The 11,227-nt window shown below is 35.0% G+C and overlaps 1 protein-coding gene across 5 annotated transcripts in view; it reads left to right on the top strand.

Annotated features, from left to right (window-relative positions):
- LOC106517398 (actin-binding LIM protein 1) overlaps window positions 1–11,227 on the top strand; it is a 26,299-nt gene extending 15,072 nt beyond the window's left edge. Inside the window, exons 7-20 of one of the 5 annotated variants that reach the window (XM_014008212.1) lie at window positions 1,403–1,490; window positions 1,610–1,668; window positions 3,126–3,203; window positions 3,788–3,958; window positions 6,553–6,582; window positions 6,691–6,820; window positions 6,920–7,012; window positions 8,310–8,357; window positions 9,001–9,059; window positions 9,200–9,242; window positions 9,366–9,373; window positions 9,720–9,794; window positions 10,179–10,259; window positions 10,431–11,227. In XM_014008212.1, coding sequence (XP_013863666.1) covers window positions 1,403–1,490; window positions 1,610–1,668; window positions 3,126–3,203; window positions 3,788–3,958; window positions 6,553–6,582; window positions 6,691–6,820; window positions 6,920–7,012; window positions 8,310–8,357; window positions 9,001–9,059; window positions 9,200–9,242; window positions 9,366–9,373; window positions 9,720–9,794; window positions 10,179–10,259; window positions 10,431–10,544 — 1,077 coding nt within the window. In that variant the 3' untranslated portion in view covers window positions 10,545–11,227. Of the gene's footprint in view, window positions 1–1,402; window positions 1,491–1,609; window positions 1,669–3,125; window positions 3,204–3,787; window positions 3,959–6,552; window positions 6,583–6,690; window positions 6,821–6,919; window positions 7,013–8,306; window positions 8,358–9,000; window positions 9,060–9,199; window positions 9,243–9,365; window positions 9,374–9,719; window positions 9,795–10,178; window positions 10,260–10,430 lie in introns of all 5 variants that reach the window. The other 4 variants (XM_014008211.1, XM_014008215.1, XM_014008214.1 and 1 more) reach the window with 4 other exon arrangements.

Here is an 11,227-nt window from a genome sequence, read left to right as displayed (position 1 = left end):
CTCGTAATTTTGAGATAATATCTCATAATTATGAGATCTTTTCTCGTAATTTTGAGATAATATCTCATAATTATGAGATCTTTTCTCGTAATTTTGAGATATCTCATAATTATGAGATCCTGATCTCGTAATTATGATATCTTATTTTATAATTATGAGATCTTTTCTCGTAATTTTGAAATAATATCTCATAATTGTGAGATAAAATGTCATAATTACGAGATCAGGATCTCATAATTACGAGAAAATATCTCATAATAATGAGATCCTGATCTCATAATTATGACATCTTGTCTCATAATTATGAGATCTTTTCTCGTAACTTTGAGATAATATCTCATAATTATGAGATCCTGATCTCGTAATTATGAAATCTTATTTTATAATTATGAGATCTTCTCGTAATTTTGAGATAATATCTCATAATTATGAGATAAAATGTCATAATTACGAGATCAGGATCTCATAATTATGAGATATCTCATAATTACGAGAAAAGATCTCATAATTATGAGATCCTGATCTCATAATTATGTGATCACGAGTTAAATTTTTTAATAGGTGAATGCAATGCTCTTCCGTATATTTGTTTCAACACAAAACAAATTCAAATTAAACAGTCCAGTTTACTCTCTCCCAACCATCAAAACAAAACAAAACAAAAAGATTGAAAGAAAACATCTAACATGCTTTTATCATGCAATGAGGAAAGCAGCTGCCATATCCCAAACAACTGTGGCAAGTAAATGAAACTGTTTTATTGTTGGAAGAAGAGCATTCACTGTCTGTACTCTCTTTAAATGTCTTAAGATGACAGCCTGCTGCATTAAAAAAGGCTCAGTTTGTCAGGAAGTGCTTTTTAAATCAAAATGTACCTGAAAAAAATGTACCTGATCATTTAAATTCATCAGTATTCTCTCTATTTGAAATTAGATAAACACCACACTGGGTGGATTTTATTCCAAATATTTCTATTAGAAATTTAATTAAATTATTGCTTCAAAATCAAAAACACAATTATATTGAATCTAATTTAAATAATACATCAAGTAAAATATACATTGCCATAGAATCATTTTTACAGWGTAAAGAAAAAATTAAATAACTAAAAATTGATATGTTGATTTTTTTTGAAAAAGTCTTACTTGCTCAACTAATCAATAGTTTTTAAACAACAGACTTTGATGCACAATAAAGTTGAAGTAAAGTATCCAATTTTTATATTACGTAAATGCTACATCAATTTTGTGCATATACCATTAATCTTTTACTGTAGGCCTTTATTACCTTTGTGTATTTCAGTCTATTTTAATATTTGTTTTAATTTGAACTTTCTCATTTATTAGTAGAATTCAAACTAACATTTAACTTCTGCACTTTTTCTTTTTTCTGTCTGTTTCAGGCAGGGCACAGACACTACCACCCCAGTTGTGCAAGATGCAACCGATGTGACAAAATGTTCACAGAGGGAGAAGAAATGTATCTGCAAGGTCAGTTAGGCTCTCTTCCACAATTCTGTGTCAGTTGTGTAAAKATATTGAACATTTTTACATTTGGCAAAAATTGTTTATTTTCTGTAAAATAGAAAGTAATGTAGCTGCTTTCTCAGGAATGACTATTTGGCATCCAAACTGCCGAGACAGCAGCAGAACAGAAGACAGTTACCGGGTAAGACTTCTGTGACTCAAAGCAATGTTTTCATGCAGTTTAAGAACAGAATAGTTTTTTGGTTTAGAAGTTGATATTAAGCAGAATAATTTCACGTTGTCTTCCATCTCAGGTCAGCAGGTCAAAGACGCCCTGTCTTGATTTCTATTTTCCTCCACATGAACTGAAGGTTAAGACTGTGTGCAGAGCTGCGTTTTGCGTTGATATAGTTTAGATTTTTTGATGTGGGATTCTGTTRAACAAAAATAAACARTATTTTACCTGTTGTAGATTGCTCTTTAAATGATGGAGAAATATAGATTAGCTCTTTGCATGTTGACAAGCTAATGGCTAGGTCCTGGGACTTAAACCAAAGTGGATTTGTGCCATACTGAAATGGTTTTAAAGCAGTTCATGCAAATTCATTGTTTTATTATAAACCCATACATCCATGATACCAAGCATATGCACTGAAACAGAGCTAAAGGATGTTGTCTTGTTTGGATATTTAGATTAAACATTTGYTGGATAATTTTTATGGAAAAATGCAATGATAATGCTAATCTGGTCACTTTTTGGCAGGTTTTAAGTGGTTTTAAAAGTTTGCACGCAAAAATACGGGTAACACTTTCTTTTACGGTACCCTCATTACCATGTAATTACGTGGTAATTAGGGTACGATTTAACTATGTAATTAATTTTCTGCAGTAATGTAGCACTTACCTGGTAATGTATTACAATTGACTATGTAACACCCAAATAAGCAGTAGGTAATTTGGACAGTTTCAAAGTTATATTTTTATAGCAATTAACCACTAACCCCAAAATTTAGTTGCATTCTTTTCGTTATATAGTGCTGAGTTACTGTTGAATAGTAATTTGATTGTAGTTACCCAATAAAGGTAGTTTTACTGACAGTAGTTTTTTGTACCGTAATTACCACGTAATACACAGGAATAAGGTAGTAATTACATTTAATTGCATTTTTTATTACCTTGTAATTACATGGTAATAAGGGTACCGTAAAAGAAAGTGTTAGTCCCAGCCCAGTAACTAAATGGCTTTTGGTCCTTTTTAAACTAGTTGTTTGCTCGTAAATTCCATTAGAAACAAACTTTTATTTCTTCAAACTGAGGTCATTCAAAGAGCTTTCTACAACAGGTAAGATGTTATTTGTTCATTATCTTTCCATAGAATCCCACTATAAAGGATCTGAACTATCGTTTTTGAGTTATGGTCACATAAATTGAGTTTAATCATGCTTGATTAACTCACATGACAAAATGACAATTTGCTTACCCGGATGTCCAACTGAGGCTGTGTGCACCAGCATGTCATCAAACTGCACATTCCTTACTCGTTACAATTTAACATGCCCTCTTGCTTATGTTGTAAATCTTATAGGTTGATTAAGATGAGAGAATGGAAAATATTTTATTAAGATGAAATTCATTTATTTATTTATTTTTGGTTTTCAGCCCAACMGGTCATCATCTGAAAGCTCCCACTCCAGGCCAGGCTCGTGCACTCCAGGCAGTCCTGGTCGAACCATCTGTGTAAGTTTTGTTTTGTGCATGTTCTCTGACGTAGACTGCACTTTTTATGTTTCAATCAAATGTTTTCATTCATGCAGGACAATCACATGGATGAGTCACTTGTGCAGGATCTGTCTTTTTGACAATGAGGACTTATTGTTTGAAATAATTACATTATTACTTYTAAAGATAACCTTGACTGATTGGAACTAGTTTCATTTTGATTGAGGAAATGTAATTTCRATTTGGGATATTTACATTTTCTCTRTTTATCTAATGATRCACAAAAAGTCTATTTGATGGGCTCAGATTGAGTTTAATCAAAAACTGGTGCCTTAGTTTCCTTTCCTCTCACCTCCTATCATCCATGATGAAATGTAATAAACTTTACCTCAAAACATCACATTAAGCCAAAAACATTGAATTCTTTCTAACTAAAAAGCGTTCATATAAACTTGTAAATCTGGTACTTCCTGTGCCAAAGTCAGACAATGGAGATGTTTTGAGGGTTAAAGTTTCATAAGTTTTTAGTCTCTTACCTAAAACTGAACCAAACCCTTTGCTCCCTTTCTTTCCCCCCCCCCCCCCCATCCCGTCCTCCTCAGGCAAAAGTAGATAACGAGATCATTGATTATCGAGACTTAGCAGCAATTCCCAGAGTCAAGGCTATATTTGATATAGAGCATCCCGACATGATATCTTACACGTGTTCGAACTTCAGCTCCTCTGCTTTGGATGGAAAAGKCAACAGAGAGAACAGGCTGAGCCCCACAGAGGTAACTGTGACAGACTGCTTTCTTCTTTCAGTGTTTCCTCTTGGTTTGATTGAGTCAAACTATTAAAACCTGTTTTTTGTCTTCTAGCTGAAAACGCTTGAGCCAAAAGCCTCTTGTAAAGCGGGTTGCAAAAGTGTTCACCCCTTCGTTGGTAGCAGCTCAAATACATTTCAAAGTACCTTCAGCTTCAGGAACCACATCATTTGTTAGATTAGATCTACCTACCTATCTACCCATGAACACCAGATTAACACCTCCAAGAGGAGACAGCATGAAGCCCAAGGAACATGCCACACAGGTCAGAAACAAYGTTGTGGTGTACAGTAGTTCAGGTCAAAGTTGGGCTATAAAAAAAGTACCCCAAACCCCAAAAATCTGAAAGAACATTCATAAATCTATTATTAGATGATGGAAAAATGATTTAGCAAACTTGCTATGAGAGAGGGTCTTCCACCCTCTTCCATCTCTCATCATATTGCGAACGTCATCCCTGCAGTGAAGCATGGTGGCGGCAGCATCATGTTGCAAAGATGTTTTTCATAAGCAGAGACTTGAAAACTGATCAGAGCTGTAGGAAGTACTCAGACCCACTCAAGCATCCAGAGATTTGAGACTAGGCTGGAGGTTCACCTGACCCTAAACATGCTGAAGCAACACTACAGTGGACAAACAGTGAAATGTCCCAGAGTTCAATCGAAATAAGGATCTTTGGTTTGATTTATACGTAGATAATTGTAAACAAGAACCCATCCATTACGAAGGAGCTGGAGCAGTTTKGTCATGACAAATGGACAAACCAAGCTTGTGAAGGTCATCTTGAAAGGTGGTTCTAGAAAGTTTTGACTTGTGTGAGAAAGCAGGCCCCACTTTTTTCCCCTTCATTACTCATAGGTTTATTTAGTCAAAAAACCACTTAAGTCATGATAAAAATTCCACAACCAAAATCCAGAATGTTAATGCGGGGGTGAATACTTTTGCAACCTACTACAGGAGGACACACACAAAAAAACCTCTTCAAAGGGGACATATTGCAAATCCACTTTTTGTCCCTCAAACACATTTTGTTGTGTATGTAGGAGTGCAGAAAAGTTGTGTAGTCATCTTTATATCTCTGTTTGAGTCATATTTTTCAATCCAGTCACTTTTATTAATTCCTTGTCAAGTTTTTTGAACAACGATATAATATTTGCTGTGGAGCTGCTAAACAAGGTCACGTACATAGAGGTTTTGCAGGTTTGTCGTCTTCATTCTCCTGTCCGGGTCAGACTCTGGCTCCAACGTGTGAGGTTGGATGGACGAGTCTTCTGTTGTTGACATCTTTTAATCCATTTGTAAACAAAAAAGTTTTTGCGCTGCCGCTACATAATCCCATGTCTGCTATCAAACTGATGGCCGAACAGGGTTGTGAGGGGTTTTGCGTGAAGTGCCTTTTTTTGCATTTAAACAGACAGCACCAAATCGACTTGATTTGAGACACACCTCAGAAAAGAAGTGAAAAATGGACTTGTGGAGCTACAGTAAGGAGGAATTCAGACCAAAGCACTGCAGTTCCACTTTATATAAACCCCAACCGAATGATTTAAATGTGAAAGGGAAAGATTTAAAAGCATGATATGTTCTCTTAATTTGCATTATGGACAGTGACGTAATAAGACGTACCGTATTTATTCAAGTATAATACGTAAATTTAATCCATAAAATCATCCATAAAGTTGGGAAGTAGTACTATACTCGGATAAATATTTTTACTTATGTATTTTAACCGGCTTCATTCACAAAATGCCTGAGTCCGGAAATGAGACTGCATCGTAAAAAGCAGCTGAAGCGAGCTTACATGTGACACACCTTCGTGCTTCAGAGCGAGATAATAACAGGTCCAGGCAGGCGACATGATGTGACAAAAGGGGGGGGAAAGTAGTCCTGCACCTTAGTAATGATAACGAACTAATGACAGCGTGTGACCGAACCGCTCCTCGAACAACAACAAACACATGTTTGTCTGTAATGGCTGCCGTCTACCGGTGTTCTGAAAAAGTTTGTATCCCTGACAAAAGTTTCCCCACCAGAGGAGGTGCACGCGAGTAGGAAGTAATCTGCTTTTCCCCCAGAAGATGGCCCAAATCTCATGTAAACTCTCTGACTTTTGTGTTGGCGCCTCCTGGTGGACTATGTGTAAAATGCCAGAATTCATATGATGCTGCTACAGCTGAAATATATTTGTTAGTACATATGATGTTAAAATAAAATGAACAGTGCAATGATCATTTTACTGATATGTATAAAGACTGCAAAGGCTGAAAAATCTTGAAGTCTGTATAAAATTGGAGGTAGCTTGAGGATTAAAAATTTTATGCCTTTTAAGTTAAAAAAGGGAGGGTCGTATTATACATGACATCGTATTATACATGAATAAAAACGGTAATTAGAAGTGTCAAAACTAACAAAATCAGGGCTGACTTGCAGAAAATTTATTGCTTAATTCAAAATTTTGATACAGAACGGACTTTTTGTCAAACAATGTTGTGTGTTGATGTTATGTATGCTTGGTCAGTTTTAATTTTTGTGTTGGTTTTTCCTGTGTCTCTCTGATTTAGTTGGCAAAAAATGCATCGGAACCCCCCGAGGTAAATAAAACCTGCTCATTCAGTCCCAGTTTAAATCAGCTGGCTGTGGTTTTTCATTCTGTTTTTTTTTTTTTTCTGTTTATTTGTTTTTGCTCTTCCTCTTCCAAGGCAAGTTTTGACATCAGAACACAGATTCCAAAATCTGTGAGTCATGGATCTTTTGGAGGTCAAACCATGAGTTATCGTCACAGCTACACTCCCACTCTCTCCAGATCACCACAACACTTCCACCGACCAGGTAAACAGAGCACAGAAACACCCCTAATGATATCCTCTACCACATTTCCTCCTGTTACTTATTTGAAAACCTTCTCCTTCACCTTTGTAAAATAAAAAGGGTTGGTTCTGTCACCCACTTTGCTTCCTGAAAACAAAATTGAYACCCTCACCATGCCTCCTTTTTGTCACCACTTTCTCTCTAAAACCAAAGGTAAGATACCTCTGCAACCCCACCCCCTCCTTAGTCTGTGTTTAACAGTGTTAAGTCTGCAGCACCCAAACAACTAACCAGCTCAATGATCACCTCAGCAAGAAAAAGGAGATGTAGATCTTGTCTTTAGATCAAACTGAGCCATCTAGTGGTCAGAGCTCAGAAGGCTGTTGGTTATAAATGCTTGCTTGCTGTTTTTTTTAATCTATATTTGATTCAGTAAATGATTAATTATCACTTTTTCCAGTTTCCTCTCACACATTTCACTATTTATTAACAGCAATTGTTTGTATATTGAGTGGAGTGTGCATCGATCACTAATCCCTGGAATAATCCGTTTGGGTTCATGCATACAGGTGAACTGAGATGATATTTTATGATATTTTATTTATTCAAAGTCAGCCTACAAACTCTAAGGCATCTAAGGCTGTTTTTATTCCAGTAAAGTGCCCTTAAAGCACCAGTTCAACCTCTTTAAAGTGGTGTTCTCTGGAATGTTATAAACAAATAATTAGGGATGCATGATGTATCGGCATCAACATCTGTATCAGCCAGTATTGGTCATTTTTTTAGAATATTATCGGCCCGATATGTCAAACTGGGCCAATATTAATGTCTGATATTGATTTCCCACTTTTTTAGCTTTGTGTTTCTGTTTTGGGAGGGGAGATGGTTGGTTGAACAGCATCTGTTTGATCATGATAGCGATACTGATGCTGCGCAGCCAGGAATAACAGAAGTAGGAAGTCATGTCAGAGGTCTGGTTGTTTATTTTTGATATCAAAAAAAAAAAGACCCAAATGTGTTTATGTGTATATGTACTGTATATACATAATATGTGTGTTTGTGTAATATCGTTACATATTGGTTATCGACCATAATAGCAATAATTATATCAGATATTGAAATCGGCTGAAATTTTCATATCTATGCATCCCTACAAGTAATATCTTATGTTTTAGATGACTTTTTGATCAGCCTCAGTTTGAAGAAGTAGAGTTTAATGTTCATAAAATAGTGCTAAGTGCTATGATTTATTTAAAAGTTTAGACCAGCCATTAGCTCATTAATCTGGTCCAAACTTTTCCACGGAGTAAAAAAAATAACTATTGCTTTAATAAAAGGTAATTGCAGCGATTCCTATTCCAGCATGAACATTTTGGTTTGTATTTGAATTCAAATTTAAACACAGAGAAAGTTCTGTCATTGATGTAAACAATTTGGGAGTTCTTCACCTCTATTTAATTGTTCTTGTGCGACAAATTTTCTGCTAACTCTGCTTTTATCCTTTCAGCAGATGAAGGCTTTGATTTGTACAAGAGGCCTCCAATTTATAAAAAGCAAGGTATGCTTTCTGTTAAACTTTCTATTCTGTTTTTTTATTCTACATTTGTAGAATATAGTTTCTATTGTATAGTTTTGTGTCTAATAGWGGTTCTTGTTCTTTCTTTTGATAATGACAAGTAAAGCAGTTGAAGTTCAGGCGATCGTTTGAATCAGTTTGAATGTAAAACTCATGTTTGATAAAAACTTGAACTCAAAGGAAATGATTAATTGAAATGCTCAGCACACAAACTGTTGGTGATGTATTTTCCTCAATCTAATCTATTTTGTGTAATCAGAYTGTTTCATTGCTCTTTAGACTCTCTGGTTAAATGTCTATCATATGTAGACTTTTATGTTAATACACATTTATTTAAAAATCTMTTCTCTGCCCGGTTGCATCAGACTTGTCTAGTTACATGACTTTTTGATTTCAGTAACTTTTGTTTGAATTTATTTTGAGGTGCTTTGTTGATGTGTTTATTTTGTATAAATGTGTTTTACTGGTTGTATTGATTTGACTGTTTTTTTCTTTATAACAGGTGTTTCCTGCAAATTAAATAATTGTGTTTCAATGAGACTAACTTGTATGAAGAAAGGAAATGAATGAATGTTTGTAAGTCATCTCATAACGAGCTGATCTGCTGTCTGTCACTTTGTCACAGATTCAAATTCATCTACATCCCAAATTTTGCCAGAATATGGTCACAMCTTCTTACATTTGGTAAGATCAACACTTACCTGTTCGAACTTTACTGTTTTAGTGGCATTTATTTGAGAAATGATGTTAGTGGTATTTCTTTTTACCTCGAACATCTGAATTAAACTAATAAAACACCTTTTTTTCATTTTCTGTTTTTTAAGCCTCAGTCAGCTGATTTCTGCACCACCAWCAGTGAAAGATTCAGTAAGTCTGCAGACTTATTTCATCTTTTCTTTTGCTTTAATGTTGGAATTTCTAACTATTTAAAGATGGTGCATAAGTTTGAAGCTAATGATATGATTTGATTTCTTYCTTTCTGCTCATCAGGCTTCAAGGTAATGGGACTCCTGCTTCTTTCATCAGATACTTTATCATCCCATTGTGTGCATCTGCCTGTTTTCTCTCATATCCCGCTTTTACTTTATTACATCAAATGTATTAAATGCACAAATTACAGAATATTAATGACAGCCTTTAAAAGCTTTTCACAAAACATTACTAAGTTATTTCCTGAGTCAGACGCTGCAGAAAAAAATCACCATAATATCAGCAAGACACAAAACATTATTTCACTCTCGCATGTTCTCAGCAAACTTTAATTATTCTAATCTCCCCGCTTGCCTTTGCAGTGATTAGTCCTGATAATGTTTTGCCTTTTTGCACGTTTGCTTCATTGTGTAGCTCACCCAYGACGATCAGCTTCCATTAACACGAATGGACAGAGGAGTTTCTATGCCTAATTTGGTGGAGATAAAAGCAAGTATCATTRATGTCTTTTATGTTGTACGGCTTTTCTGGGTAAACATAATTTCAGCAGCAGAGAGCAATGACACAAACAGTTCATGAGCCCCGATGAATCATCCTGCTTGGCATGATGCGAGTTTTTGATAAGACTAGAGAACTTTTACCAAAGCTCTGCAGTATTTTATTTTTCACATTTCRTAATTCTCAAACTGTGAAGCTGCTGATAAAGAGAGATTGTGTAAAAACGTTATTTCTCATGTGGACAATGGTTTTTATCTTTAGATAATAAATGTCTGATTGGTAATTTATTGGGTTTTTGTGACCTGCTTTAGTGTCTTTATCACATGACTTTGCAAAAATGTTAAATTGTTGCCAATCCATTTCTGTTCCATGAAGGTGTATCCTTATGAAATGCTCCAAGTTACAAACAGAGGACGAGTGAAGCTTCCCAAAGATGTTGACAGAGCACGACTCGAGGTATGGCAAAAACATTATTTCCTTTTTTATGATAAAGTTTTTTACTTTTGTATRTAACAATTAGTCTCACGTCTACCGACATAGGTGCAAATGTGAGTAAAGATTTATGAGACATGTAGACTAAACCTGTTGAATATGTGACAAAATGTTTGTTTTCCTTTCTTCTTGCAGCGTCACTTATCCCCGGATTCTTTCTTYGAAATCTTTGGGATGGATATCCAAGAATTTGACAAACTTCCACTTTGGAAACGTAACGACATGAAGAAAAAAGCAGATCTCTTCTGAAGGCAGCCAGATGTGTGGTTGATTCCTTAGTAAAAATGCAGTTCTACCCTTTCAGGCTTCAAGTTCATTGCATTTGTCACAAAAAAGAGACAAATCATTAGTCTGAGAAAAGAACAGATGTCCTGTAGGATAAGTAATACATTTTGGTGAAGCTTAATGAAGAACTTTATGAACATGAGAACTCAGTGCAGTTTTTTTTTCATAGATTATGTTCATATTGAACAATTCTCAGCAAAAAAAAAAGACACGTCATGCAATTCATTTATTGAAGCGTTGTATTATGTTTCTAGCTTATATTTTATTCACTAGTGTTTCTAACATCCTAATTRTAATTCTTTCAAAGTCATATTAAAACAATAGTTCAGGTCTTTTAAACTTGCAGAAAGGCATGATTAATAAACATCTTACCTGTCATAAATAGCTGTTTGAATCCCCTCAGTTTGGAGTAAAAGTTCTGACAGTATTGACAGGAATGAATGGATGGTACTTTTTGTTGTTATTTTCTCAAGAAACTTTAACATGATAAATCACAAATGTAAGAACATTTTCAAGACTTGTGTATTATTTATGTGTTTAATCATATCCCTGAAGAAATTATTTGTTTTGTGTTTTACACAGAGGTATGTTACCTTTCTGCTTCACCACCACTTCCATTGCACTAAATAAAACTGTTTCTAAGCTGA

This window comes from Austrofundulus limnaeus, unplaced genomic scaffold (genome assembly GCF_001266775.1).
Source record: "Austrofundulus limnaeus strain Quisiro unplaced genomic scaffold, Austrofundulus_limnaeus-1.0 Scaffold48, whole genome shotgun sequence".
Taxonomy (NCBI): domain Eukaryota; kingdom Metazoa; phylum Chordata; class Actinopteri; order Cyprinodontiformes; family Rivulidae; genus Austrofundulus; species Austrofundulus limnaeus.
This window is presented reverse-complemented; position numbering and strand designations above follow the sequence as displayed.